Source organism: Rhea americana, unplaced genomic scaffold, assembly GCF_003343005.1.
Source record: "Rhea americana isolate MKP2758 unplaced genomic scaffold, rheAme1 scaffold_21, whole genome shotgun sequence".
NCBI lineage: Eukaryota > Metazoa > Chordata > Aves > Rheiformes > Rheidae > Rhea > Rhea americana.
The window spans coordinates 842455-868053 of record NW_028186258.1 but is presented as its reverse complement, the minus strand read 5'-3'; the positions used below and the strand labels follow the sequence as shown (position 1 = coordinate 868053).

The window sequence follows — 25599 nt, the reverse complement described above, 5'->3', positions numbered from 1 at the left end:
CACAAAATGGCCGCCGCCGACCCGGAAGCGAAGGCGCCGCCTGGCGCGCGCTCACGCAGGAGCCCGCGCTGCGGCCGTTGGAGTTTTTCGGTTTTATTATTGTTATTCTTTTTAACTTGAGGGCCTTGATTCCCGAAGTCAGTCTTGGAAAGCAAACGGTAAATCTCTCTCTAAATTAATAACTCTTCTGTAGTTAAAAGTGACTGTTAAGGCCGCTCCGCCGTGACCCGGAAGGAATCGGCGGAGGCGGGGAAATTTTAAACAGTGAGAGCTGAAAACGGCAAAAAACGGAAATAACTTGAGGCAGGTCTTTGGGGGTGCGCGTGTGTGGGGAAAGCAGCTGAGAAAAGCTTTACAATGTGGAAAAAAATAACGGCGAGCAGCTCCTGCAGCACCAGGGGGCGGGGAGGAAGATGACGGTTTAAAATGGCGGACGTTGAGGCGTGGGGTCCGGTGGAGAAGAGGAGGCGCGGGCGGAGCCTGGGGGAGGTGGCTGTGGGGGCTTATGGCCCCCTCGGCTGGGGCGGTGTGGCTGCCCTGAGCAGCCGTGCGGGGCCGCGGCTCTCAACTGCAGCGGGAGGCGCGATTTTCGCCTCCCCCTCCTCCCTCCGGGTGCGGTGGGGGCACCCGCGGGCGCCATGTGGGCCGGCCGCCGCGGGCGCCCCGCGTGCTCTCGTAGCCGCCCGCCAGCCGCGGCGGCAGCGGAGTGCGTGCGCTGCTCCAGCGCCCGCCCCTCCACATGTCGCTCCCAACGTAGTGTGCAGGGAACATGTCGATACTCGCGAGAGTGTGGCGACAGGAGCTGCGAAACGTTGGACGTCCCCTCGGCCAGCACGCGGTCTTTGAAGGGCCGTAGTTTCGGCGGCACAAGCTCTCGCGTTGTAACGAGGAGCAGGATCAGCCCAGCCCTTGCGCAAGGCTGACAAGCAAATTCCCCGAGCGAGAGCTACTCCCCCAGCCCCAAAACTGTTGCTGTGTCTTCAGGCACTGAATGAAATTGCCCAAACCCCAGGCATAAACTATGATACCTAGTTCCAGTCTTACGACAATCTTACACAAATGTTTGTGTCAGTCTCTTTCAAAATACTACTTTGTTTAGGAAAAAAAAAAGATTGCTAATTTTGTTCTAACGTGATGACAGTATTGATGTGGGGAAAAATGAGAAAGCAAATTCAATATTGGGATTTAAATTCTTGTTGATATTGTAATTCAGTTTAATATTTTTTACTGAGAAGTATAAAAATAGACAGTGATGTTGATACAAAACAAAAGGAACACCAGCTACAAAATAAATCATTTACTTTATTAGGACTTGATTTTTTTTTTCATGCTATATTGTTCTTCCCCCAGAATGGCTTGATTTAAAATTTTCTCATTAACCTGCTGAAATCCTTTCCCTAAGGGAAATTTTTTTTCTTTAGATTGATTCCCTAAAAATGATAAGGGGAGTTTCCCATGTGCCTTATTATTTTCACTATTACTTTAAATCATGATAAGCTGCTGCTGTTGCTGAAAGAGTTGCTTCAGCACTCATTTCCCTCCCTGTCAATCTTTCCCTCTGTCTTGTGTGAGCACAGGCATTTCAGAAGTTGTGCTGTGAGCTGAACTGGGGAACTGATCGATGTTGACTCTTCTAGCAAAAGATCCCAAAGATTTTTAATCTGTATCAATTCCCCATGCAGCTAATGCTTGTGCTATGCATGAATGCCTGTGCTAGCAGAAGAGGAAAAATAGGTCTTAGAGGGGAATTTGCACTTTCTTTTTTTAATGGAGGTGCCAGTTTAAGGCAACTGTAAGAATAGGATCTTAAAGATCTACTAGTATAGATTCATAATATGTAAAGAGGAGGGCTTTGCTTGAATTAAAAAGAAAGACTGTCATACTCTGATCTTTATAAAGCAGCCATTGACTTTCTTCCACAAGTAAAAATCACATACTGTTTAAAAAAGTCATGGCACTTTTAGAAAATACAGCTCAGGATTTAAAAAAGAGTAATAAATGTCTAATGACAGCTGGGATACAGATTTTGGGTAAGTCCTTTAAGGCAGATGATAAAATTTGCTGATTTGTCATAATCATCAATCAGTTCTAGTTTTCTTTCCCTATTTCTTTGTCCTGCAGTTAATTGGAACTGACTTGGCTGAATGCTCCAGTCCTGATAGGATATGCACTAGATAATAACAATAAGAAGCAAATATTCAGTCAGTACAAGGTGTGTGACCTGTTCTAATTTTGCTGACATTTTAACAGATTTTCTAAACTTCAGGCTTAATTGACCTTTAGTATGTAAAATACTAGGAAGTAAAAATAAATATTAAAAAACTGCAGTTGCTAAAAAGGAATGTTGTTTCTGAAACAATGCAGTGAAAGATTATAAAGACTGTATTTCCGCTCTAGAGTCAATAAGATGATAGAAGGCAGAAGCAGTGAGAAGACCGTGTACGTTAGTTGCACTGAAACACTTAATTTCTCCTATATAGAATAATTTTCACTTTGGAATGACTTTTTGTATTTTTCAATTAAGGTATTAGACAATTTTCTTAGAAGACTTATAAGACATTTTTTTACCTTGCCCAATATTTTATTATGTAGTGGATAGAGAATATTATTCTAAGTAACTAGTACTAGTCTTATTATTTTAAGGATCAGGCAACTGCTGCTGCCCTTTATAGCAGAAAAAATATACTTTCATAAAACTGCATTTCCCATAGTGCACAAGGACTTTATCATCTGGGTCAGCTGATCTATATTGTGAAATTTTCCTTATTTCCTGTCGAGCATGAATGGAACAACTTGTGTATATGAGTGTCTCGTCTTTCCTTTGTCAGGTGATTTAATGGCTTTTGACCAGGATCCTGGTTCAGAACAATGGCAAAAAAAAAGTGCTAATTAACTAATTTAGTATTTGGAAAACTGCTGGGAAGAGATGACATGAAGTAATACATCGCAGTCTGCTCTGTTAACTTCATGGGAAAAGGTAGAGAGTATCTTTCCTTACCTTTTGTGCCAGACCTTTATCTTTGTCTTTTGCACTTACCCATTTTGCTGTACGTTATTTAAGATAGTCATAAGATTTTTTTGATTTGTTGATGATGTCCTAACAATTCACAAGTAGCTCCAACTGTCATTTTTGAAACCTTATTTTTTGTTTTATTCTCTCTCTCTCTCTCTCTTTTTTTTTTTTTTAACCAGATCTTAAGAGGAACCTTTAAAGGGAAATAGTGTTTTTCCAGACTGAGGCTGACAGCTTTCCAAGAAAACACAAAATGTCTCCTGAATCAAAAAAACTTTTCAACATACTTATTTTGGGAGTCTCATTTATGTTCATATTTACTGCTTTCCAAACATGTGGAAATATTGCGGTAGGTGTAAATTTCAAAACATGTCCACTTGTATCGCAGTCAATCTTCTTTCATATTTCTGATTTTTCTATAGAGTTGCTATATATATACTTGACTAAGGTGTAGTTATAAACCATGCCTCTTAGTTTCTCCTAGAGTGTCTTTCCTAATCTGCCATATTTTCTGTTTTGGCAAACTAAGCATTGAGGATGTATAAGAATAACATCTGACAAGTAGTCAGACTTTCACAATTGCTAGAACTGCCAAGTCACCTTCTGTCAAAATAATTTACTACTTATGTGTCTTGTATTTCTTTGCGTGCTGAAGCAAAATTGGGAATAAAATACATCTACTATTAAAAGCAGATTGCATTCTTACTAATGAAATTGTTACAATCCTGCTGCTAATATACTTAGCCCAGATCCTTCAATTTAGATGTTGACATAACTTTGATATTAGTTATATGCCTAAAGGGTAGTTACATGTCTAAATACTTCTTGAACATACAGGCCTTACAGCTTCTCTTCTCCTGCATTCAGGAAGAATCCTGTCTGGGGTCAAATGTGTAAATGTCCTTCATTGCATTATAAAAATAATTACTTAATGTTGAAATAATTACTTAAAGCAAAAAACCTTAGTACAGCATGATCCAGTAACCTGAGATGGTCTGTTCCCAATTCTACAGACTTTGCAGATGCTGCTGAATTTTTGTATTTTAGGGTGTAATTACATGTTACTTAGTCCCATTTAATTGCAGATTCTGGCCAGAAGAGGTAGAATTCTCAGCAATTCCTTGAATTTGATCTAGTGATCATGCAGTCATGCTAAGTATTGTATCAGCTAATCTATTATAATTACTTTCAATCAGATCTGTCAGCCTATTTAACTACTTGGTCTCATGATCATTTAAGCTGATTCAAGAAAAAAAAACATGGAACTAAGGGGAAGAGAACAAGAGTGGAAACTTAGCAGAAGCTGACAGATCATATTATCAGCATTGTGAAACTTCAGCCTTTGTTTCCACATTTTTAAGATGAAGAAAGTCATGCATATATACCTAGAAGAGGTGATTTGTGAAACAAAAGTTTTTTGAAATACATTAACATTTCTGATGAAAGCATAATATCATTTTATCAATAAAATACTAATTACTGCTTCAGACATATTTTTTTCCCTGTCAATTATCTCATTAGCTTATGTTTTTATAAATAATCCTGCAGTATCTATTCCTCACCTGAAGTGAAGGAATCAGATCTTAGTTCCGTGGTTTAATACGTGGTTGCTTCAAGCATAAACAAGGTACAGTGAAGCGAAGGGAAAAACACAAGATGATAAACCACCAGTGCTTTTTATTCCATGTATCTAGAGAGGAAAGAGATAGACATCTCTTTAGGATGGTTTATCTTGTATTTAAGAGTCTTAATCTCCTGTCTAGAAGTACCTGTTTCTTAATTCAGTAGAGAGGGAACATAGGGTGACATTGCCCCAAAATTAGGCATCTAAGTTAGATGCTCAAAAGAAGTAAGGTGAATCTAGAGCAAGTGTTCTTTTTTCCATTGCACATGAGAGAGAAACAAAAACTATGTTTTTATGAGGATAATGTGTCTTCACTGTTATGGCCAGAGTACTGGAGTCTGTCTCCTAGAATATTTCTCATACTAGTAAACAGGCAACCCAGTAACACTCATCTTCATAGCAGAGGTGTTGAGAATTGTAATTAATATTTTAATTATTTTGAGTACTTTCTAGTATCTACTAATGATCAATTTTAACTTTTAGTTTTGATGTTATTTAATGCAGATGTTTTAAAACCAGAACATACTTTCTAACATGTTAATACATGTTTTTCTTCTCACAGCAAACGGTTATCACAAATTTAAACAGTACAGATTTTCATGGCAGTGGCTATACAAGGTAATTTACAGAGATTTCATTGCTTTGCTTCTTGAAGAGTGAAGCCAGTTAAAACTACATCTGGTAGAGTTACACTCTTAAGAGGTTGTAATGTTCTGCTGAATTCACAATTTAGTAACATTTTAAACAGTTTTAAATATGAAAGGAACATGTTTAAACAGTCTACTTTTACACTGAATTATTAATTTCTAATTGTACTGCATACCTGTTTTGCATATTTTATTTGTAGGTAGAAAAAAACCACACTATATAGTCATTATACTCTCAGCTTTTTGTTTTAGGAGATGAAGAATGTGGAAGTTTTTTTTAAAAAAAAACAAAACTGTTAATAAAGGCCTTCATTACTTGCCTTTGTGCACCTCTGTGCCCCTGTGTATGCTAGGATGTGTGGATAAACTTGCAGGAAAGATTGCAACACAAAGGAGAAAGGAGCACTCAAAGACGAGAAGAGAAGCAAGATTCAAAGCTGTGAAAAAGCATAGCCAGATTCGCTTCTAGAATATTCTCTCTGCGCTTCAGGCACGATCAGGAACTTTTTGTATACCAAACTGATCTGTCACATAGGAAAACCTGGTTGCTGCTTTGAAGGGTTTACAGTCTTCATTTAAACTGAAAATACAGCTGGCACAAGACTATGTCTATAAAATCTCTGTAGTATATTTGTCAGGAAATTAAAACTTCATGAATGAGGATGTGGAATATTCTCCCTTAGAAATACTGGGCACACCATACAATACCTATTGTTAAGCCACAGTTTGACAAATTCCTGTCATAAATGACAAGATGTGGTTGCCTGCAGTAGCTTGGGACTGGATTCCAGTGATCCAAGAAATACTGTACACTCCTATATTCTTATATTAAGATAAAGTGCAATAGATGAAGGTAATTAACAAAAGAAAGGAAGGAAACATTTGAATATGGAAGTTATGAAGTTACTTAAGCTATGCATACATTTAACTACATACTTTAGAATTGTTTGAATAGTTTTCTTAAATCAGCTGCCCTTGAACCCTACATTTTAAGTATTCACTCATCTTTGTTGTTTATTTATGTAGCATGTCCATTATTTATGGAGTATTCTCTGCATCAAATCTTATTTCACCTTCAATAGTTGCGATAGTAGGACCTCAACTCTCCATGGTTATTAGTGGAGTATTTTATAGGTAAGTACTCCTTTTGAATATTGTCTGCCTCCTTTGAAGTCTCCTTTACTTTTTCACAGTTAAGGCTACCAAGCTCTGAAATCGGTATGAGTGAAAGTCAAGTGAAATTGTATGGGGCTAAGTAAGGCATCTTCTTACACAAATACTCAGATATCTGTATCACGAGATACAACTGTAACTTCAGGGTACTCCAGCCTACAGGAAATGGAGCATGTTTTTTTTTTTCCACAGCATTTGCAGGCTTCTCTGACTGTGGAGTTCAGGTTGTGGTCTTAGGTTAATGCCTATGTTTAGGAAAAATTACATGTTTAGTGGTGTAAAAAGATTACTTTTCTGATATATGACTTGAACTATTCTCAAAGGTCACTTAGGAGGGAAGTAGTTGATTTACAAGAAGCTGAGTGAGATATCTAATTGTTAAAGAACATTATCTTTTTCAAATCTGTATTCAGTAAGCTGTTCTATTTTATTCTAGCTTATACATTGCAGTTTTTATCCAGCCTTCTACATGGGCTTTCTACACTGCTTCAGTTTTTATTGGCATTGCAGCTGCTGGTAAGCATTCTTCTTACCCTGCTCACTGTTCTTCACTGCATTTGTATATACCTCTAAAATATTTTTCTTACTTGACTAATGTTTTGACTGTTTCAGTATTATGGACAGCCCAGGGAAATTGCTTGACTGTAAATTCTGATGAAAACACCATTGGAAGGAACAGTGGAATATTTTGGGCACTCTTACAGTCTAGGTAAGCTTTATTTGTTAAAACTCTTTCTTTGGTCATATGCGTCTTTTACTTCTTACACTTTTTGGTAAGTGAGAGACTTTAAAAATACTAGTCGATGAAGTGGAAGGGAGAGCTGGAAGCAACATTTCTGTTGTGCAACATAGAACAATGAATAAAAATTATATTGCAGGCCTCTGCTCTTGATGTGCTAGAAAGATGCATCTCTGTTAGGGAAACATTTCACATCCCTCATATCTGACAGAAATCTTGTTGATCATGGAGGTGTGTTAATACGTGTCAGGGCCCTGAGTGCTCTAATAAAGCCTTAATGACCCGGGGCCTTAAGCTCCCTTAGAGATATGCTGGAGGAGCCACTGGTCTTTAGCAAAGCTTCAGCCATGCCCGTCTTGGCTATTGACCTTTTAGATCCAGGACAATGAAGAGTTCTGACCCATGAAGTGACTTCTTGGCTTGACCTTGGACCTGCTTAATTGCCACGACCTTGCCTGATAGTCTTGGTTGAACCTGGCTATGATCTCTGGTCTGCCCTGCTTGCCTGTGCTCAGCTACCCATCCCTTAGGGAGCAGCCGGCCCTTGCTGCTCTCTGGTAGTTTGAACCAACGTCACCGAACTCGGAGCAGTTTAGTTAGCGCTCGGGAACGAGATCTTGGAGTCGTTGTTGACAGTTCTCTGGAATCATTGGCTTAATGTGCTAATAACCAAAAAGCCAACAAAATGTTGGGCATCAAGAAGGGCACTGGGAGTAATACAGAGGATGCCATCTTGCGTAGGAAACCTAAGCGTGCGCTTGACTATTGTGTGCAGATATGGTTTCTGCATCTCAAGAAGAACGTAATGAAGTTAGGGAAAAGCAACTAAAATGCACATAAAGATAGAACTGTTGCCTTTAGGAGAGACTAAAAAGGCTAGGACTCCAGTTTGAAGAAAAGACGCATGAGGAGGATTATACTCATGGGTTACCAAATCTTGAAGACAGCAGATGGGCTGAATGTAGAGCTGTTGCTCACCAAATATTGTCATACCAGAACCTGGGGTACTTGGTGAAGCCAGTGGAAGATTGTTTTGCAGTAAATAAAAGAAAGTATATCTTTACACATTTACAGCTTCTGGAAATTGCTGTCACAGGAGCTTGTGGAGTTAGAAAGTGTCAGCAAGTTCAAAAAGGGATTAAACAAATTAATTGACAGCAGGTCCTTAAATGATTCCTAAAAGGATTAAGCAGGCCTATATCTTTTCTAAACCCTAATACAGAAATTCTGGTTATTGGGAGATAATGAGGGGAATGAATGGCAGAAAGTGGCTATACCCATGAGCTTGCCCTAAATGGCATGCCTTAATGCCATTGTTGGAGACAGAATACTGAGCTGACCGACTGTTGATCTAAACCAGTGGGGCAATTCTCCTTTTCCTTAAGTTTCAGATGAAGGAGTTAGTGTTTCAGTACATTATCAGAGTAGCAATTTCCATCAACTCAACTAATATATTTTAGGACTAAAATGCAACGTTTTACGTGAGGTAATTTAATTCTAAGGGTGTTCTGAATCACTCCTAATTCATAACTACCATATTTTAGGTAGCTATAGGTAGATACACAGAATTTCCCTTAAGTCATTAACAAACACTTTAGCTTTGCTGGGACAATACTTCAGGCAAGACAAAAGCCTCTGTTAAGGAATCATTACAAAATGATCTCTGTAGAAACAAGTCAGCTTTCTGAATTTTTCAGTTCCAAAATTAGTGACAGAGGCAGTTTAGAAGCTGTTTTCCTTTTTTTGCCACCTTCTATTGTCTTCGTTCCTGAAAAATGAGTAGCCAGCATTATGTGGAAGACTCCTCTACTGTATTTAAAATAAATTTATAGAGCAAACAGTTTGCATGGAGAATGTGACTGATTTTTCTTTCACAATTGCAATATGATTTTTGCATAGAGTAGTATTACTGTTGTCACCGATCTGCATTTTTGGTGACACTATGATGCTGCAACTTTAATCTTACTGTAAAAAGTGCTGTTCACCTGTGTTGTCCTTTCTTTTTGTTTTCAGCCTGTTTTTTGGAAACCTCTATATATACTTTGCTTGGCAAGGAAAAACTCACATATCAGGTGAGTGTTACTTGCTTGCGTAAGGCTGTCCTTTCAAGTCTGCCAACAGGAAGAAATAGATGCAATGATGAAGTGGAAAATGTCAAGAAACCTATACAACAGCATTTTTTTTCAGGTCATTATTAGAAAGCCCCTGTTTGGGGATGTGCTTTTGAGTCAGTGTTCTGACATATATAATACAAGGGCTGTGGAGTATCTTTGCATCTATCTTCCTGGATGCAGTGCACTCTGAGTGCCTTCTATTAAGGTATGGTCTACACAGGAAATTCTTCAGAATGCTAGTTTAGAGTAGAGTGTTCCACAATAGCTACTCTGAAATTTTCCCTGTGTAGACATGCTTATTCCAAAATACATATATTAGTGGGGAAAGGTATTCTAGAGTAGATGTATATTTTAATATCCACCAAGGGGTACACATTGTATTCCCCTTTCAGAATAAGTTCTTTGTGCAGACCAGCATTCTAAATCAGATTGGGTATTGGTTAATCTATGAAATAAAGGAAAAGAAAGGAAAACCATCCCATTTCATTTCAAAGTTGCACCAGTCATTATCCTGTGACAAAGACTTAGCAGGACAAAGGCTGAGATGCTCAGCTGGGCTAAGTGAGCTGCCTTTAGACTGGTGCAATTGCTGGAAAAGTGCGTAAGGGACTGTAGTTTCAACTCTTCCTTTCTTGGCATAGTTTATCAAGACTGACTTCCTAGTAGGATTATAATACTGTAATTTTCTATGTTTGACATTGCATTAGACTGCTAAAGAACAGGAATTAGAGTAGCATGTACATATTTGTATTCTTAAGAAGCTGATTAGTGGTTAAAACTCAGAGATTGATGGAACTGTTACTTTAAGTAAGCAAGGCAGGGTGAGTGGGAGGTATCAGCTAAGAAGACGGCTATCAATGGTGAAAGTGGAGCAAAATTAAGAATTTAATTACACAAAATGAGTATTGCAGAAAAAAGCAACATTTTGTGAGTAAATAAAGTTGATTTTCCTTGTTAGTAAGGAATAAAATGTTGACTTTTAAAAGATAATAATTTTCCTGCAGAAATACTGCCTTGTTGAGATAAATAGTCCACTTCATAGCTCTGATAGAGCCGTTGTTTCAGGTTCTCCACAGACACAGCCTTGCTAGCACACCACAGGTTAATTTTTAAAGGTTAACTCCTACATTGCCTCTTCCTTAACACAAAGACTTAAACACTGTTGAAAGTACTGGAGGTGCTTTGAATCTAGTGGGCCTGAAATTCTTTGCGTTATAAATCGTATTGCTCTTCCTAATGTCAGAATACTGCACTTAAATGTGAGGGAGTTCCACTCTTAACTTTGTCTCCTCTTTAAATGGAAAACACTTGAAATGTCTTGAGTGTCTTAAGTAAAAGCTAACTGTTGGTATCTCAATATTTAACAGGATTTAAAAATCAATTCATTCTTTTCATAGGATCACAGAATCATAGAATCAGTAAGGTTGGAAGGGACCTCTGGAGATCATCTAGTCCAACCTCCCTGCTCAGCACAGTCACCTAGAGCATGTTAGACAGGGTTGCATCCAGGCGGGCCTTGAAGATCTCCAGAGAAGGAGACTCCACAACCTCTCTGGGCAACCTGTTCCAGTGCTCTGTTGCTCTCACAGTGAAGAAATTCCCCCTCACGTTCAGGTGGAACTTCCTGTGGTTCAATTTCTGCCCATTGCCTCTTGTCCTGTCGCATGGGACAACTGAAAAGAGTTTGTCCCTGTCCCCTTGACACCCTCCCTTCAGGTACTTGTACACATTGATCAGATCCCCCCTCAGTCTTCTCTTCCCCAGGCTGAAGAGGCCCAGCTCTCGCAGCCGTTCCTCAGAGGGCAGGTGCTCCAGCCCTCTGATCATCCTCGTAGCCCTACGCTGGACTCTCTCCAGTAGCTCCCTGTCTCTCTTGTCCGGGGGAGCCCAGAACTGGACGCAGTACTCGAGATGAGGCCTCCCCAGGGCTGAGTAGAGGGGCAGGATCACCTCCTTCGACCTGCTGGCAACAGTCTTCCTAATGCACCCCAGGAGACCATTGGCCTTCCTGGCCACAAGGGCACATTGCTGGCTCATGGTCAACTTGTCATCCACCAGCACTCCCAGGTCCTTCTCTGCAGAGCTGCTCTCCAGCAGGTCAGCCCCCAGCTTGTGCTGGTGTCCAGGGTTATTTTTCCCTAGGTGCAGGACTCTACGCTTGCCCTTGTTGAACCTCATGAGGTCCCTCTCCACCCAACTCTCCAGCCTGTCCAGGTCTCTCTGAATGGCAGCACAGCCCTCAGCTGTATCAGCCACTCCTCCCAGCTTGGTAGCATCAGCAAACTTGCTGAGGAGGCACTGTCCCCTCTTCCAGGTCACTGATGAAAAAGTTGAACAGGATAGGACCCACTAGCCACAGGCCTCCAACTAGACTCTGCACCACCGATGACGACCCTGAGCTCTGCCTTTCAGCCAGTTCTCAATCCACCTCACTGTCCACTTGTCTAACCTACACTTCCTGAGCTTATGTAGGAGGATGTTATGGGAGACAGTGTCAAAAGCCTTGCTGAAGTCAAAGTACACAACATGCACTGCTCTCTCCTCATCTACCCAGCCAGTCATTCCATCAGGGAAGGCTCTCAGATTGGTTAAGCATGATTTCCCTTTGGTGAATCCATCCTGATCACCTTCTTTTCCTCCATATGCCTGGAGATGACATCCAGAATGAGCTATTCCATCCCCTTTCCAGGGATGGAGATGAAGCTGACCAGCCTATAGTTGCCTGGGTCCTCCTCCGTGCCCTTTTTGAAGACTGGAGTGACATTGCGCATAAGGCAAAATGGAAAACACAACAGCTTTTAGTATGTGTTTTAAGCACTGTTACAAAGTATAACTGTATTAGTTGCTTGAAGGTAGTTGACTTGACTGAAATTGGTTTTGTACATCTAATTATGACTCTTGTTTTTTCACAGAGAGTGATCGTAGAACAGTTTTCATTGCTCTGACTGTTATCAGTCTTGTGGGCACAGTTCTGTTCTTTCTGATTAGAAAACAAGAGGACACAAAAATTCAAGGGGAGGAAGATTCTACCAATGAAATCCAGGGGGACAGCTTGTAAGTGCTTATTGTAATAATGTATTGCCAATCTATACGTGTTTATGTGCTCCTGCTCAGTGGAAAATTGCATTCACTTTCCCCTCTGAACTGGAAACATGAAAGTTATGAACAATGTGTAGAATTACAGATTTAATAGAAATGTCTGTATCATAACAAGTGAGAGTTAATCAATTGGTGATCTTCATCTGACATTCTCAAGGATGGAATGTAGTACAACACTAAGTTTTTCCAGTAATAAATGTCTTTGGAAAGATCATATACCTCTTTTCTTCACTGTTAAAAGTGTATCTGCCTTTCATAGCCTTTCTTCCCCTTGCTAGTCCAGTTTAAGGATTGAAATGAGTAGAGATTATTCAGTTTTTTATTTAGCTTTTCTTTTACATACTGAAACATGTTTGTCGCATCTTATCTCAGATATATGGATGCCACCATGGTGGATAAATTAGAAATGCCTAGGTAGACAGATTCAGCACAGTCTTGCCTGAGGCATTATTTTAGATACATTTGTTTTATTAATAGAACAGTGAAAATATTAGGGAAATCTGAGCAAGTACCATAGCGAAAAAAATGTTCAGTATTACTTCAAGGAAAGACTCTGTTAAGGTTCATTTTTGAAAAGCATACACTTGCCCCAAAAGCAAATAAATTTTGTAGTTAGTAGTTTAGATTCTCAGAAACTTTTAGTAATACACTAGCGTATTCCAGTATATAATGCTTGGCTAGGAAATGTGTAGAAAATTTGAGAAATGAATGAATCTACTTTCTGCCATAGTGATTATAATGTGGTTATTTTTCTTTTTCCATTTTGACTGAAGCCATTTATTTACACAGGTCTTCCCATAGCAAAATGACGAGAGCAGTGGCTGCCTTTAGTAAGTACTGTTTCACATAAGAATTCCTTCAAAAAAAAATTGAAGTATCCTTTCCAGTTCTCCATGATTCTGCTGGTATGCAATCATGTAAAAATCACTTAGAAGAAGAATTCGCAGAGAGTTAGTTCTAAGAATGCATTTCAGTTATTCTACTTCAAATGCAGACCTTCAGGGTTGGCCCTTTTGGGGAAATGACTGCCAAATGGCAATGGTTTTCAGGCCAGGGATTAGTTTGTGTGAGGACACAGGACCGATGAATTGTGAGCCTGATAGAAATTCTGATGTCTATATGAGTAGTTGTGATTTTGAGCCTAGTAGAAATCAACTTGCAACTGGAAAAGCTTGGGAACCACTGAACTAATCTGTGGGCAAATTACTGTTGCTATGCAATTGCTGTGAGGTTACTGGCTGTGCTTCAGAGAGCTCCTTCCAGGTGACCATATCATACAAACAAAGCTTGATTGCAAGCAAAGAAAGTGAAGTAAACTTTATGTCTATTACATGTTAGTATTGTCAAGGAGGAGTTTGGAAGGTGCTGCCTTGATGTAATTTCAGATCCCAGCTACATTATAATAGCTTATTTATATAGATAACCTCAAAGACAACAGTCATCAGTTGGGAAAGCCACTGCATGAGACGTTTTTCACGTAACAGGATAAAGGAGAGAAGTTGCCTATCGTTCTATTTTGTCACCAAATGATGTCACTTAAGAACAACAATTTTGAGCTGCAAGTGTCCTCAGCTTCCACTGAAGTTTGATACCGTCTTCTGTGACTGTTGGCTTGTTTTGAGAATATGAAGGGTTTTGGCTTGTTTTGAAAATGTGAAGGGTTTTTTTTGACAATTTATTTGTTCTTTAAAGATACAATCACAATAAATTGAGAGAGTACAAAAATGCAATGAGTGAAAAACTGTCTCATTGAAAACCATTTAACTATTGACCTCTTTCCATTTCTTACGAAACAGGATATCTGTTCACCTCATTTCTTTTAAACTGCAAGCCAGGCTCTGTCTGTTTAGCACCATATTTTTACTGTAATAAAGAAAATAATTTGCATAATCTTAACCTATTTTTACTTTAAGCAAAGATGAAAAGAAAGTGCAGATTCTCTTAATAATTTTAGTGGAAGTTATATTAATTTTCTTTGTAATTTCTTTACAGAGAGATCTATTAAGCTGAGCTTTACTAAAGAGATCCTGCTTCTCAGTGTTACAACAGCCTATACAGGTATAAAGCAAGCAAAATGCATGCTCATGTAGCAGCACGAGGGCATTGTTTGAAATTTTAACCAAGAGCACCAGACCAGGATTGTTTTTCCGTGTCTCTGTAAATATTACTTGAATATTTGGATCATTGTTGAATGGGTTACCAATTTATGACATTTTTGTGTTCTGGAAATTGTTCCTGTATGGGAGGAGAAGTACATCTAACTCTTCTAGAACTGACAGATGTAACAAAGTTGTTCACTAAGGTTCTGGGTCACTCAATGAGAGTTAAGCAAGTTTTACATAGCTGTCTTTGTGATTTGCCATTAAACTCACTGTTAAGTTGTAGATGATATTTAATGTAACTACATTGCATTTGAATTAAATTGATTTTTGTAAATGGGGCTTTCAGTGTCACCTCCATTAGGCTTGTAATCAGGTGTTGGAGATTACTAAAAGAGTCCTCTTTTCAGTGTTACTTCTGTCGGGAAAAAGCTTAGACATTTTCTACCTTGTTTGTCCTTAGTATTTGCAGTGGCAGGAGCTCTCTTTTTAGCAGCTTTAGTTAAATTTTCTCTGTAATGTTAGACCAAGGTATGGGCTGTGGAACAAAAATAAATTTATTTTTCCATAAACTGAAGTGTTTCTTCCATAAAAAGACTGTCAGACACAGAAATATGTTACTGGAATTCTTTAATGGATTTTTTTGGTGTCTCTGTGTCTTTATTTGGCTTCAGATGTAGCTTAGTTTATGATCAAATTAAGCTTTAAGAGACTAGATGCATCTTCAAGACCTCAGCTTTGATTTACCGTTACTTAAAAAAAACCTCTTGTATGTAAAAAGAAAAACTTAAAAATGTGAATAAACTATTAATGGTGCTGTAATATCAGCCAAAGCTTGTAGAGAGGCTGCAGCAGTAGCAGCTACGAAGTCATCCCCAGCAACTAATCTGAATCACAAATTACTTAATAGTACCTCCAGTGTTGCTTTAACTCAAATTGACTAATTTTAATCAGTCTTAGACATGTAGCACCATGGGAATGTGAAGCAAGACAATAAGTTAAGGAAGTTGGTCAGGTTTGATTAATCCAAAATTTGGACTTCCAGGTAGCTGAGGAAAAAAAAAAAAAAAAAAAAAAGTCTTGGAAAAATTAGATGCTGCCATCTGGTGGCTAACAGTCAAGATTGCCACTTAATATTGGAAAATTTCCATAAAGTCCAAAACCAAAAAAGCTTCTGCTTGCAAATGTTATTCTGATTATTAAGACTGTTCAAAATTCATCCTTTTTTGAGGCTCTGCAGTTCACATACCACACTAGATAGCCTGCTACTGCTAGATCTTTAAGTGGTGCACCATATTGGTTGCAGTGGCAAAGGTCAGAGGAAGTGAAATAGAAATGGTTTAATTTCTAAACTGTTTTTTATTTGTTTAATCATGACACTTTGTATTGTTTTACATATACTTGCTGTTAAGAAAGTGATATTTATACACTGAAAGTCATTATAGTCATACTAGCTTGACTCAGCTCTGTTCCCTTTCCTCACAGTAATGGCAGCAGAAAGAAAGAAGAATTTTTAAGAAGTTGTTCTTACATACACAAGGAACTAAAACTTAACATGTACTACTGCTTTTTCATATTAGGAATCTTGCTACTTTTGATTTGGGGATGCCTGAGGTCTCAGAGATGCTAAGATTTGGAAAACATTTTCTTACGCTGAATTCCTTAATTCCATTTAAGGAATTATTATTGTGCAGTGTTATTTCACGTGGCACTTCTTACGAAATTTGGGAAAGCTCCCAGGTGCGATTACATCAAGAGAGCCAGTACTGAACTTAAGTGCATATGTGACACTAAGTGTGGCACATAGTGTTTTTCTAATATTTTTTACATAAACTGACATAGGAGTGTTTCATAATTAGATAGCTTAAAATCATTCCCTATTTGCTTCTATTACATATATCTCAGTTAAATATGTATTTTCAAGATGCTGTAGGGATAAACAGCATTCAGATGTATTTTTTTCGTAACTGTTTCTTAGGTAATATATAATAGTTCATCTGTCAAATTTTTTTTGCTTCCTTAAAAGGTTTGGAATTAACTTTCTTTTCTGGAGTATATGGAACATGCATTGGTGCTGTGAATAGGTTTGGTAAGGAAGAGAAGAGCCTTATTGGTCTCTCTGGTATTTTTATTGGTGTTGGAGAAATTTTAGGTGAGTTTAAATTTACTAATTTTTAGAGGGGAAAAAAAAGATTGAGATGCTGCAGTTATTTAAATTGCTGTTTGTATTTAACTGAATAGTGTCTTTCAAGCTTCCAGCAATGATTACATGAAAAAAAGTCAAATGGTTCATTATTGTATTGTGAATTGTGCATTATTACAGCTTGCTTTTACTGAAATAAAGTGTTTGTAGACCAGGATGTAAAATATTCTTGGCTATGAATCTTAAGATTCTGTGTTCTCTTTGGCTTAGTGCAAAGCACTGTACAAGATTTAGAAACTTGAGGCCATAATGTTGTTAGGAAATTTTCAGCATTTCAATATTTTGTTTTTAAATAGTAGTCTATTTACATTTGTAGTTTTTCTTAGGTGAATACTTCTTAATTCTTTTTCTTTAAAAAAAAAGAACAATAGTAATTACAGTGCTAAATTTCTCCAAAGGAAAAAAAAAGGTAAACTTATGTTAAATGAGAGATTGATATTTAAATAAAAATGAATATTGATAATGTTCATTAGGTAAACATACTGTTTTTTTGCTAAAACTGAAGTTCAGCAGCATTAAACATTAGCGCTAACAATCCATGGAGATCCATGCATTTGCAATCAATAAAACTAAGACTAAGTTCATCCCCATCACCCGATCCTATTGCAGTCCTGGAGGAAATAGTGACTGTGGGGAAAATATGTACAACCCAGAGGTTCTGTCGTCTGACAAATAGAGCTGACAGATGCAGCAAATTCCTTTGGGCTGGTTTCAACTCTGACAGTCTTTTTTCAGTATCTAATATGGAGAATTTCATAATCTGTTTTCTATATTTGTTGCAATATTTTAAGTTTGGTTCATTTCTTTATATCTTCTAGTTCCAATTTAAACTCTCAGATTTCTGTTTTTTAAGTAACAGTGATTACCAGTCTTTTCCACTCCTGCAGGTGGAGGAATCTTTGGTTTAGTGAGCAAGAAGAATCGCTTTGGCAGGAACCCTGTTGTGATGCTAGGCATCATTGTGCATTTCATAGCATTTTATTTAATTTTTTTCAACATGCCAAATGATGCTCCTATTGCTCCTATGGAAGGAACAGATGATATAGCTTATATGATTCCGAGGTATGTAAACTTTTTCCTTTGACTGTTGTAATTGAAGATACATATTAGCAGCTTGTTCCTCTAACAGAAAAGTACCTTAAAGGTTTTTCTGTGTAGAGACTAACCCCACAGAAAAAAACTATCAGGAATTTTCAGTTTTCATTAACTGTAGGTAAGTCTACCATTTCACATCCATCTTAGGGATTTAAATGGCATGGGAGTAGAAAGCATGATGATATTTGGTAGCAATTCTGTTTGAGAACGTAACTGTAACAGGCTTGAGAAACAACCAGATGTCAGGAATTGAGTTTCTTCTAAAACAGCATTAGGCTCAGTTTTACTGGAGCATAGAGAACCAGTCTTGCACTGTTGTACTGGTTCCCAGTGGATTTGGATGCTTATTGTCAAAGTCCACTTGATTCACCTAGAGCCAGACTCTTACACAGCTCACTGTTAGGGAAGAAATACAGGGAGCTTTCCTATCTCATCCTTGTAACCTTCTGTTGGGGTGTATTTTTTGCCAGCGTGTGTGTAAACATAACATTGTCACTTTGTTCAGACACAACTGCTAATTTGCAGTTTTAAGTGTTTGTGACTGTGCAGATGACTATTTTGCAAACTGTAGTATTTGCAGTATGTACATTTTTCTGCAATATGAATGGGTCTGTCTTTCTGTCATACTCCTACAGTTTTTATGAACTCACTATGCAAGTCTGTCAGCTTTGGATCACTGCCTTGTGGGCTTCATGGCTCCAAGCACAATGAGTTCTTTTAGCAGCTTTAATTCAGCATAGAGTTGACTGCAGGTACCAGTAGCAGAAGTTTTAACCTTCCAGGATTTAAAATCCAATGAAACTATTCTGCCTGTCAGCCAAATGTTCACAGTTCTTTCTCGTTGAAATTTAAAATTTGGTAACTTTCTCCTGTTCTTTGTTTCCAAACAAATCTGACTACAATAGTTTATGGGGGTAGAGTGTTATTTAATGAATAGCTGTGTAGGCTGTTTGGACAAATGGCTTTTAGATTTGATTCCACTTTCTTCTTCAGCAAAGAGGTGGCCGTTTTCTGCAGCTTTCTGTTGGGCCTGGGAGACAGCTGCTTTAACACGCAACTCCTCAGTATTCTGGGATTCCTTTATTCAGAAGACAGCGCTCCTGCCTTTGCTATATTTAAGTTTGTTCAGGTATTATCTCCCATAGCCTTTTGAATGTATGTTTATTGGTATATTATTAAAATACTATTTTTTTAATGAGCTCAGGAAAATTAATTCTGCTGTTTCTGCAAAGGATAAGAACCTGTTTTTTAATTATTATTATTCACAGGAGGAAAAGAAGTTTTCAGGTAGCATTAGCTAAATTCTATAGCTTGGTGCCAGACTTGTTGCTGGCAGTTGCTAGTATGTAGACATAAGAATGAAATTGTTACTTATCTTTTTTAAAATCATCATAGTCTCCAAATAAATATGCTTTTACTGATTGAAGACTGGATAAAAAGTCCTTCATGTAATACAAATGCAACTGTTGTGTCCTGGATAGATTGTTTCACTTACAGGGATTCGCCTTGTTTGGTACTTTCAGGTTAAGACCTGTGTCAGTGAAAGTTCATCAGTAGAAAAAATGTGTACAAAGTGTTAAAATTGTTTGTGCATGGTCTCATCATAGTAAGCTAGTGCTGGGAGCAAAGTTTAGAGTTTGTCTGTTTTAATAGATCACAGTTGCTTCCTTCAAAAATTTTTAATTTTCAGTGAGTTTCATGCAGTGCTCCATTTTATATCTTTATGGATTATGTGTAATAACTTATGAGATGGAATCATCGAATATAAAGATTCTTTATGCTATGTGTGATCTAATGAATATTTTATCCTTAAAAAGGATGGCTTGCAAGTAAGCAATGATGCTCGTCAGAACACCTAGCTATTTTAATATTGAACTGTTTGTGATGGTATAAAACTGAAAAAAGATTATCTAGATTTTGTCTTAAATTCCGCTCATGCTTTGGCTGTGTTGTTTCCAGACTAACTGTTTTTAAATACCAGAGAATTTCGTTTGATGCAATAAATGCTTCTGAGTGTAGGTGTTCATTTTCTACAGTGAACATCATTTAAATAACAAAAACTAAATCTGTTGTGTGTGATGTCAAGACACTTGTTGGAATATAACAAAGTTTTAAAACTGTACATCTACTGAAGAAACATATTATCAACACAGCTTATGTCAGTTTGATAATCCTTATATAGTGATACTAGACTATATTTCCACTGCTAACCTTTCCTTTTTTTTTTTCTTTTTTTCCCCTCTCTCAGTCCATCTGTGCTGCAGTTGCATATTTCTACAGCAACTACTTCCTCCTGCAGTGGCAACTCCTGATCATGGTGGTTGTGGGGTTCTTTGGAACAATTACCTTCTTTACAGTGGAGTGGGAAGCAGCAGCCTTTGTTGCCCGTGGCTCTGACTACAGCAGCATTTGATATAAATGCCAGGCCTAGCCCAATGTAAGGAAAAGCACAGACACATTTACTGTGAAGTGATGTTTGAAGGTGAAAAGATCGAGTTGCAGAGGCTAAGATGAAAGAAGCCACTGCTAAATCAGTGTCAGTCTAACTGATGGAGACTGTGATAATGAAACTGTGATAATGGAACATGGGGAAAAATACTTTTTTATTCTTGCTTTAATCAACTGAGCAAGAGATGCAGTTCTCAAAAATCAGATACTAGAAATGGGAGGAACTAGAGATCTGTGCATTGAACAACTTTGTTCTGAGACATCCCTTTCTGAATGTGTAATTGCCTAATTTCACTCTATCATGCACTACCGGAATTACAGTTATGTTCCGCTCACCTAAATTATTTTATCTGGGTTCTAGTCCTGCAGACACTTAAATTTCTCTATTGAGTGAGTGATATTTTTATAAGGTATGTTATGTGTCAGTGTGTCTGCATGACTGACAAATCAATTCATGCCATTGACTTTTTCAGCAATTAGATATACAGAAGTATTTCTGCAGAAAATGATGTCTTCTTATTTGGTATTATTACCCCGTTCTTTGATTTCCAAACACTTGTTTGTTGTTAATCTGTTTCATGTTTTTAAAATTTATCAGATACATTTTTTAAGAAAAAGTGAATCTTCTGTAATGTGATGTAGTAGATTTTTTGCAACAATTTGAGCAAATATTTTTTGTTTGTCCTTTTTAAGGACATGATCCTGAGATGTGTGGAGCACTGACTGTTGTCAATGATACATGTGTTGGAGTGGAGTGCTCACCATTTCTCAGAATCAAACTGCTTTGGGATGAGTGCTGTAACTTTCTTCAGGTAATGCTGTATGAAGGACTGTAAGACATGGTTTCCCTCCCAGAATCATTTATGCTCCCAGATAATTCTTATTTCACCGAAATTCTCATCTGTTATTACAGTTTAATTGCAGAGTGATGACAGCGTATGCTAGATTTACCCGTTATTGAAAGTATTCTGTGATGGGAGCATTTTCTGTGATACCTTCTTAAAGTATGAATAGACTCAGAATATGAACTGGAAAAATAATCTTGCAGTATTTATCCTACTGCACAGTCTAAAAATATCTGAAAAGCTTGACATAGGTTGTTTTATTCAGTATATTTTGGGAAGATATGCTGTAATCTTATTCTGCCAAATGCAAAAACAAGGCTAATACCATAGCAACTAAGGTTTTAATTCAAAACTGTTACAGATGGTCATAGAAAATAGGCAGCAAATGCAACCCACCTTGATTTTTGTTTATCTGCGTGATTTTGTAGTACTTGCAGTTATGTTTCTCTCTTGTTAACAAACAAGATGCAAAGGAGAGCTGGTACGGAACACTGAGAGTCTTATTTATTTATCCTAGACACTCCATGTGGCTATTTTTAGAAGAGTACTGTCTGTCAGCCTTTTCATGCACACTCAGAATGTTCATCTCTTGGTTTGAAAGACAAGTCAGGAAGTTGACTCAAGAGAATGTGTTGGTAGCTCCTGCATGTCGTAACTACATAGATGTAGCAGAGGTTAAACTTGTAGAGGAAATATGCTATCTCCTGTGACTTTTGTTATCAATTTTGCTCTCACAAGGCAAGAAACGCAACTCTCTTGAGGCAAATCCCTGTTCATGCGCTATAAACAGCAGAGAAGCATTCTTTTTGGGGCAGATAGAAAGGAATTTTGAATTCACTCCAGGTTTTTGCTGTGAGGCCAGTAAGATGTTAAATGGAAGATAAGTGGGCACCTGAACAGTTGACAAGCAAAGAAGTTAGTGAGTGGAGTCAGGAAAGCCTTTCTGTATTCCAGGGGATTCAACAAGTGATATAAAAGAGAATGAGACAGAGGAGAACACAAATCAAGAGAAGGATTACTGTAACCATAATTTACCAGGCAAACAGAAAAAAACAGTGTTTATGATATTCAGTCTATACATATGGTTAATGTGAATGGCTGCACTTTAATGTCTCTTAAACAATCTTGATCCTGTAATTTGAAACATACTGTTTTTATATATTGTACACTGTTAAAGGTATAGATGACAGGATGCTTTCAGTGATTAGATTTCTCTTATTGGATAATTACTAGTACTTTCTATAAAGTACCATAAGGGATAAAAAGGGATCTTTTCTTAAGATACAGAATTACTGACTTCAGTCCTCAAACTGTTCTTGGGACCTGTTCTCCCCTACATATCAGTGAGAGAAAACAAAGTCTACAAGGAATAATTTTGTCTTACGGTACATAGAAGACAAAAATGATTCTCAGGTGTTGTGTCAATGAGCAACTTACAGGTGCATTTGATACAATTCAATTTAATTTTAGCTAGGCAATGGTTTTCATGAGGTTGCTTTTAAAAGTGATCCCTTTAATGAACTTCTGTGTTGTTCATCTGGGATGTGAGAATTATATAGACTATTTTAATAAAAGATTTTTAAAATGTTCTCTAATTGTGACTGTTTTCAGCAAGAATTTTGAACCGACTTTCAGGGATGCTAATGAAATAGGACTTGTGCATGTTTAGCATCTCTCAGTCAGATGTTTCCCCTCTCTTGCCCCCTCCCCTCCCCCCCCCGTTTTCTGCTTGGTCCGAATCCATATCAGATAATGTAAAAAGGCCGTTCATAGCCATTTATTGGGTCGTTAAAGTGAACTGTTGCTGTTCTGTGACAAATTTTACAAAAAATTCACAAATTTTTCAAACCTGCATCATGGATAGCCAATGTTTTTTAAATATTAACTATGAGCATCATTTCTTACACTTGGTATTTAGAAACATAGAAAATCTCAATTATTCAAGCAGGCCATGATACATGATTAGTCATATTTCTTTGAGATGAAAAATAATCCAGCTACAGACAGCAATCAAATCCATCAGTTTTGGTACAGCAATATAAAGAGTGATAATGTTGACATCCATTTATTATTCTATCACTTCATCTTTTTATCAGCATATACAGGCCCTGTGACTGTGCCCCATTCATCTTGCCTCCCTTGGCATTTGACCCATTTCACATTAATCTGAATTAGGAGCTTTCAGGGTTTTTTTTCAGTTGGATTTGGAAAAAGCCTTTTGCTGTATTTGTTGTATTGTGGTTTTGATTTATATTGGCTATAACTTTATGAGCAAAATTGCACATTATATTGCTTGGGTTAAAAAAAAAACTCTTTTATTTGGTTTCACTCTTATCCTTTTATGTTGTTAGTAAGGTTTAGTATCTTGACATATCACATCCCAAGATTTTTCCAACAAGCGCGGAAGAGGAAATGAAAACTGATATTCCTGACATTTAGGTGCTAAAGAAGCTGTTACAAATTAGTCTTACATATATGTCATAAGCATATGATCATATCTACATTAGTCTTGGCAGTTGGTTTTCATTCTGATATAATGTCAACCTCTATGCAAAGAGAAATTTCAAAATTTCTACAACTGTGTAGACTTTGGTCATAATTAAGTGATATGCTTTCATTTTTATTGTGTTTTGTTAAGCATAATCTATTTTAGAAAGTTGAGATAAGGAACTTTCTAAAATAGATTATGCTTACTCTTTATAAAATAATCTAATCTATATGAATTTCTGCAGGTATAGCTAAACCAGGAAGGGTATTCTAAAAAAGAAAAAGAAATATTGCAACCTTTACTGCAGTCTCTGTCTTAGCAGAAACCCATGCATGGTGCAGTTACTAAAAATAAGAGTGTCTTCTGCTAATATAGTTCTTTATTTTTTTTAAACTGGTTTAAACTATACTGGAAAGAAAATTTCCTGGTGGAGTTTGCTGGTACAACTTTACGAAAAAATAATTTTCATTTAGAAAACTATAAATTCAAGAGCCTGTGTCAGTTGACAAAATTGAGCTCCATTTGACTTCCTGAACTCCAGTAGTTTTTTTTATCTGGAGAATGTTGTTCCTGGGCTACCGTCATGACTAAATGCCGGTAATTAATGTTACAGAGGTTGCCTAAGAGCTTGTCTCTGAAAAGCCGGCTGAGTATGAAGAGAATCTCAAAGACTGTGTTTATTAGTGCAGTGTGTAATTGTTTGCCATCCGTGTAAATAACAATCACTATGTTCAACATGTCAGTGAACACAATATTCTAGTTTGCAACTCTGCAAGTGTATTAGTTAATATAGGACCTTAAGGTCATGACTGAATTTTCTAGCAAAATGTATTTTCTAAGATTTTATCCATGCTCCCCCCCCACCCTAGAAGTCTTGTAGCCTCACTTAAGTTAATTGTATGTGAGTTAATACTATGTTTTCCATGTTCTCCATTAGGTTTTCTAACATGCTGGCAGAAATACAAAAAAAGACAGAATTTAAAGGTGGAGATGGAGTCAAGAAGTTAACCGCTTAACAAGATACTTGACATTCTGATATGGCTACATTGTTTGAGAAGCAATGCTGAGACTCATTTATTGTGGTTTCCATGGATAAAATCAGAAGGATGGTTGATTAGTTTAACTCCAGAATTTGTGCTAGTGCCACAGAGAAAGCACTAATGAGCAGAGAGTGGAAGAAACATCCTTAGAGTGCAAAAGAGAGCAAATTTGGAACTGGGCAGAATACTGCACAGCAGGCAAGTGAAGGAAGTGCTTTGTTCAGTTGAACTTAGGCATTTAGCTGCTGCTGGCATTGACTCAATTTCTATTTGTTTGATACCTTCTCTGCTGTCTTAGTTATTACTTCAACTGTTGACAAGTCCTCCTCCAAGATACCTTTTCTCTTTTGTTTACATCTTGATGTTGTGCAGAAACTTAATTTAAATTGGGTTAAACCTTTTCTACGTTAATAAAAGGTGTCTTTGGGTTAGAACTGGTGATACGTTAATTGAGAACAGACTCACAAAAATATTATCCTAATGAAAATACTGATTTCAAATGCCTGTACAAAATGAAAACAGACTTTTTACTATATTTCTTTCTGTTGTCACAGCCATGCAAATAAAAGTGAATCACAGTCAGTGTTTTTGCTAATATGCTTGTTAAGTTGTCAAATTGCTCTTGTCACTGCTTTAAACTGTATAGTCATGCCAGGGCCTTTGTAGAAAGGAGACAAATAGTCTTGGCTGGTAGATCTTTAAGTGCTTTGTGTCACCTATCAGGGGCCACTGAGGAAAATGAACATGTTTTGTTTAGCACTAAACAGCCCCTTTGAGCCACTTAATTCTAGTCATGGTGTAGGCTAGTGAGATGTTTTAAGGGAATCAGTGCTGACTTTTAGTCGTTTCAGTCCATTCCCTTGCTTCACTGGAGAGCTCATCTTCTGAAAAGTGACCCAGCTGTAGAAAGGAGAATGTGTTCTGACCTTCAGTGTGTTGGTCCATCTTCTAGTACTCTCCACCACAAGTTCA

The 25599-nt window shown here is 37.5% G+C and overlaps 1 protein-coding gene across 5 annotated transcripts; it reads left to right on the top strand.

The window, feature by feature from the left end:
- Nucleotides 1-29: 29 nt before the first annotated feature.
- On the top strand, nt 30-25210 carry MFSD11 (major facilitator superfamily domain containing 11). Of its 5 annotated transcripts, none has more exons than XM_085304436.1 (15): nt 30-158; nt 2829-2977; nt 3193-3362; nt 5200-5255; nt 6311-6418; nt 6894-6973; nt 7070-7166; nt 9210-9268; nt 12223-12364; nt 13199-13239; nt 14402-14467; nt 16535-16660; nt 17599-17773; nt 18800-18935; nt 20055-22688. In XM_085304436.1, exons 3-15 carry the CDS (start codon nt 3267-3269, stop codon nt 20217-20219), a joined length of 1347 nt encoding a protein of 448 aa, XP_085160562.1. In that variant the 5' UTR covers nt 30-158; nt 2829-2977; nt 3193-3266; the 3' UTR covers nt 20220-22688. The 5 variants fall into 5 exon arrangements, with proteins under 5 accessions (XP_085160562.1, XP_085160560.1, XP_085160561.1 ...); XM_085304434.1 differs by lacking the exon at nt 30-158 and adding an exon at nt 207-303; XM_085304435.1 differs by lacking the exon at nt 30-158 and adding an exon at nt 2130-2212.
- The last annotated feature ends 389 nt before the right edge of the window (nt 25211-25599 follow it).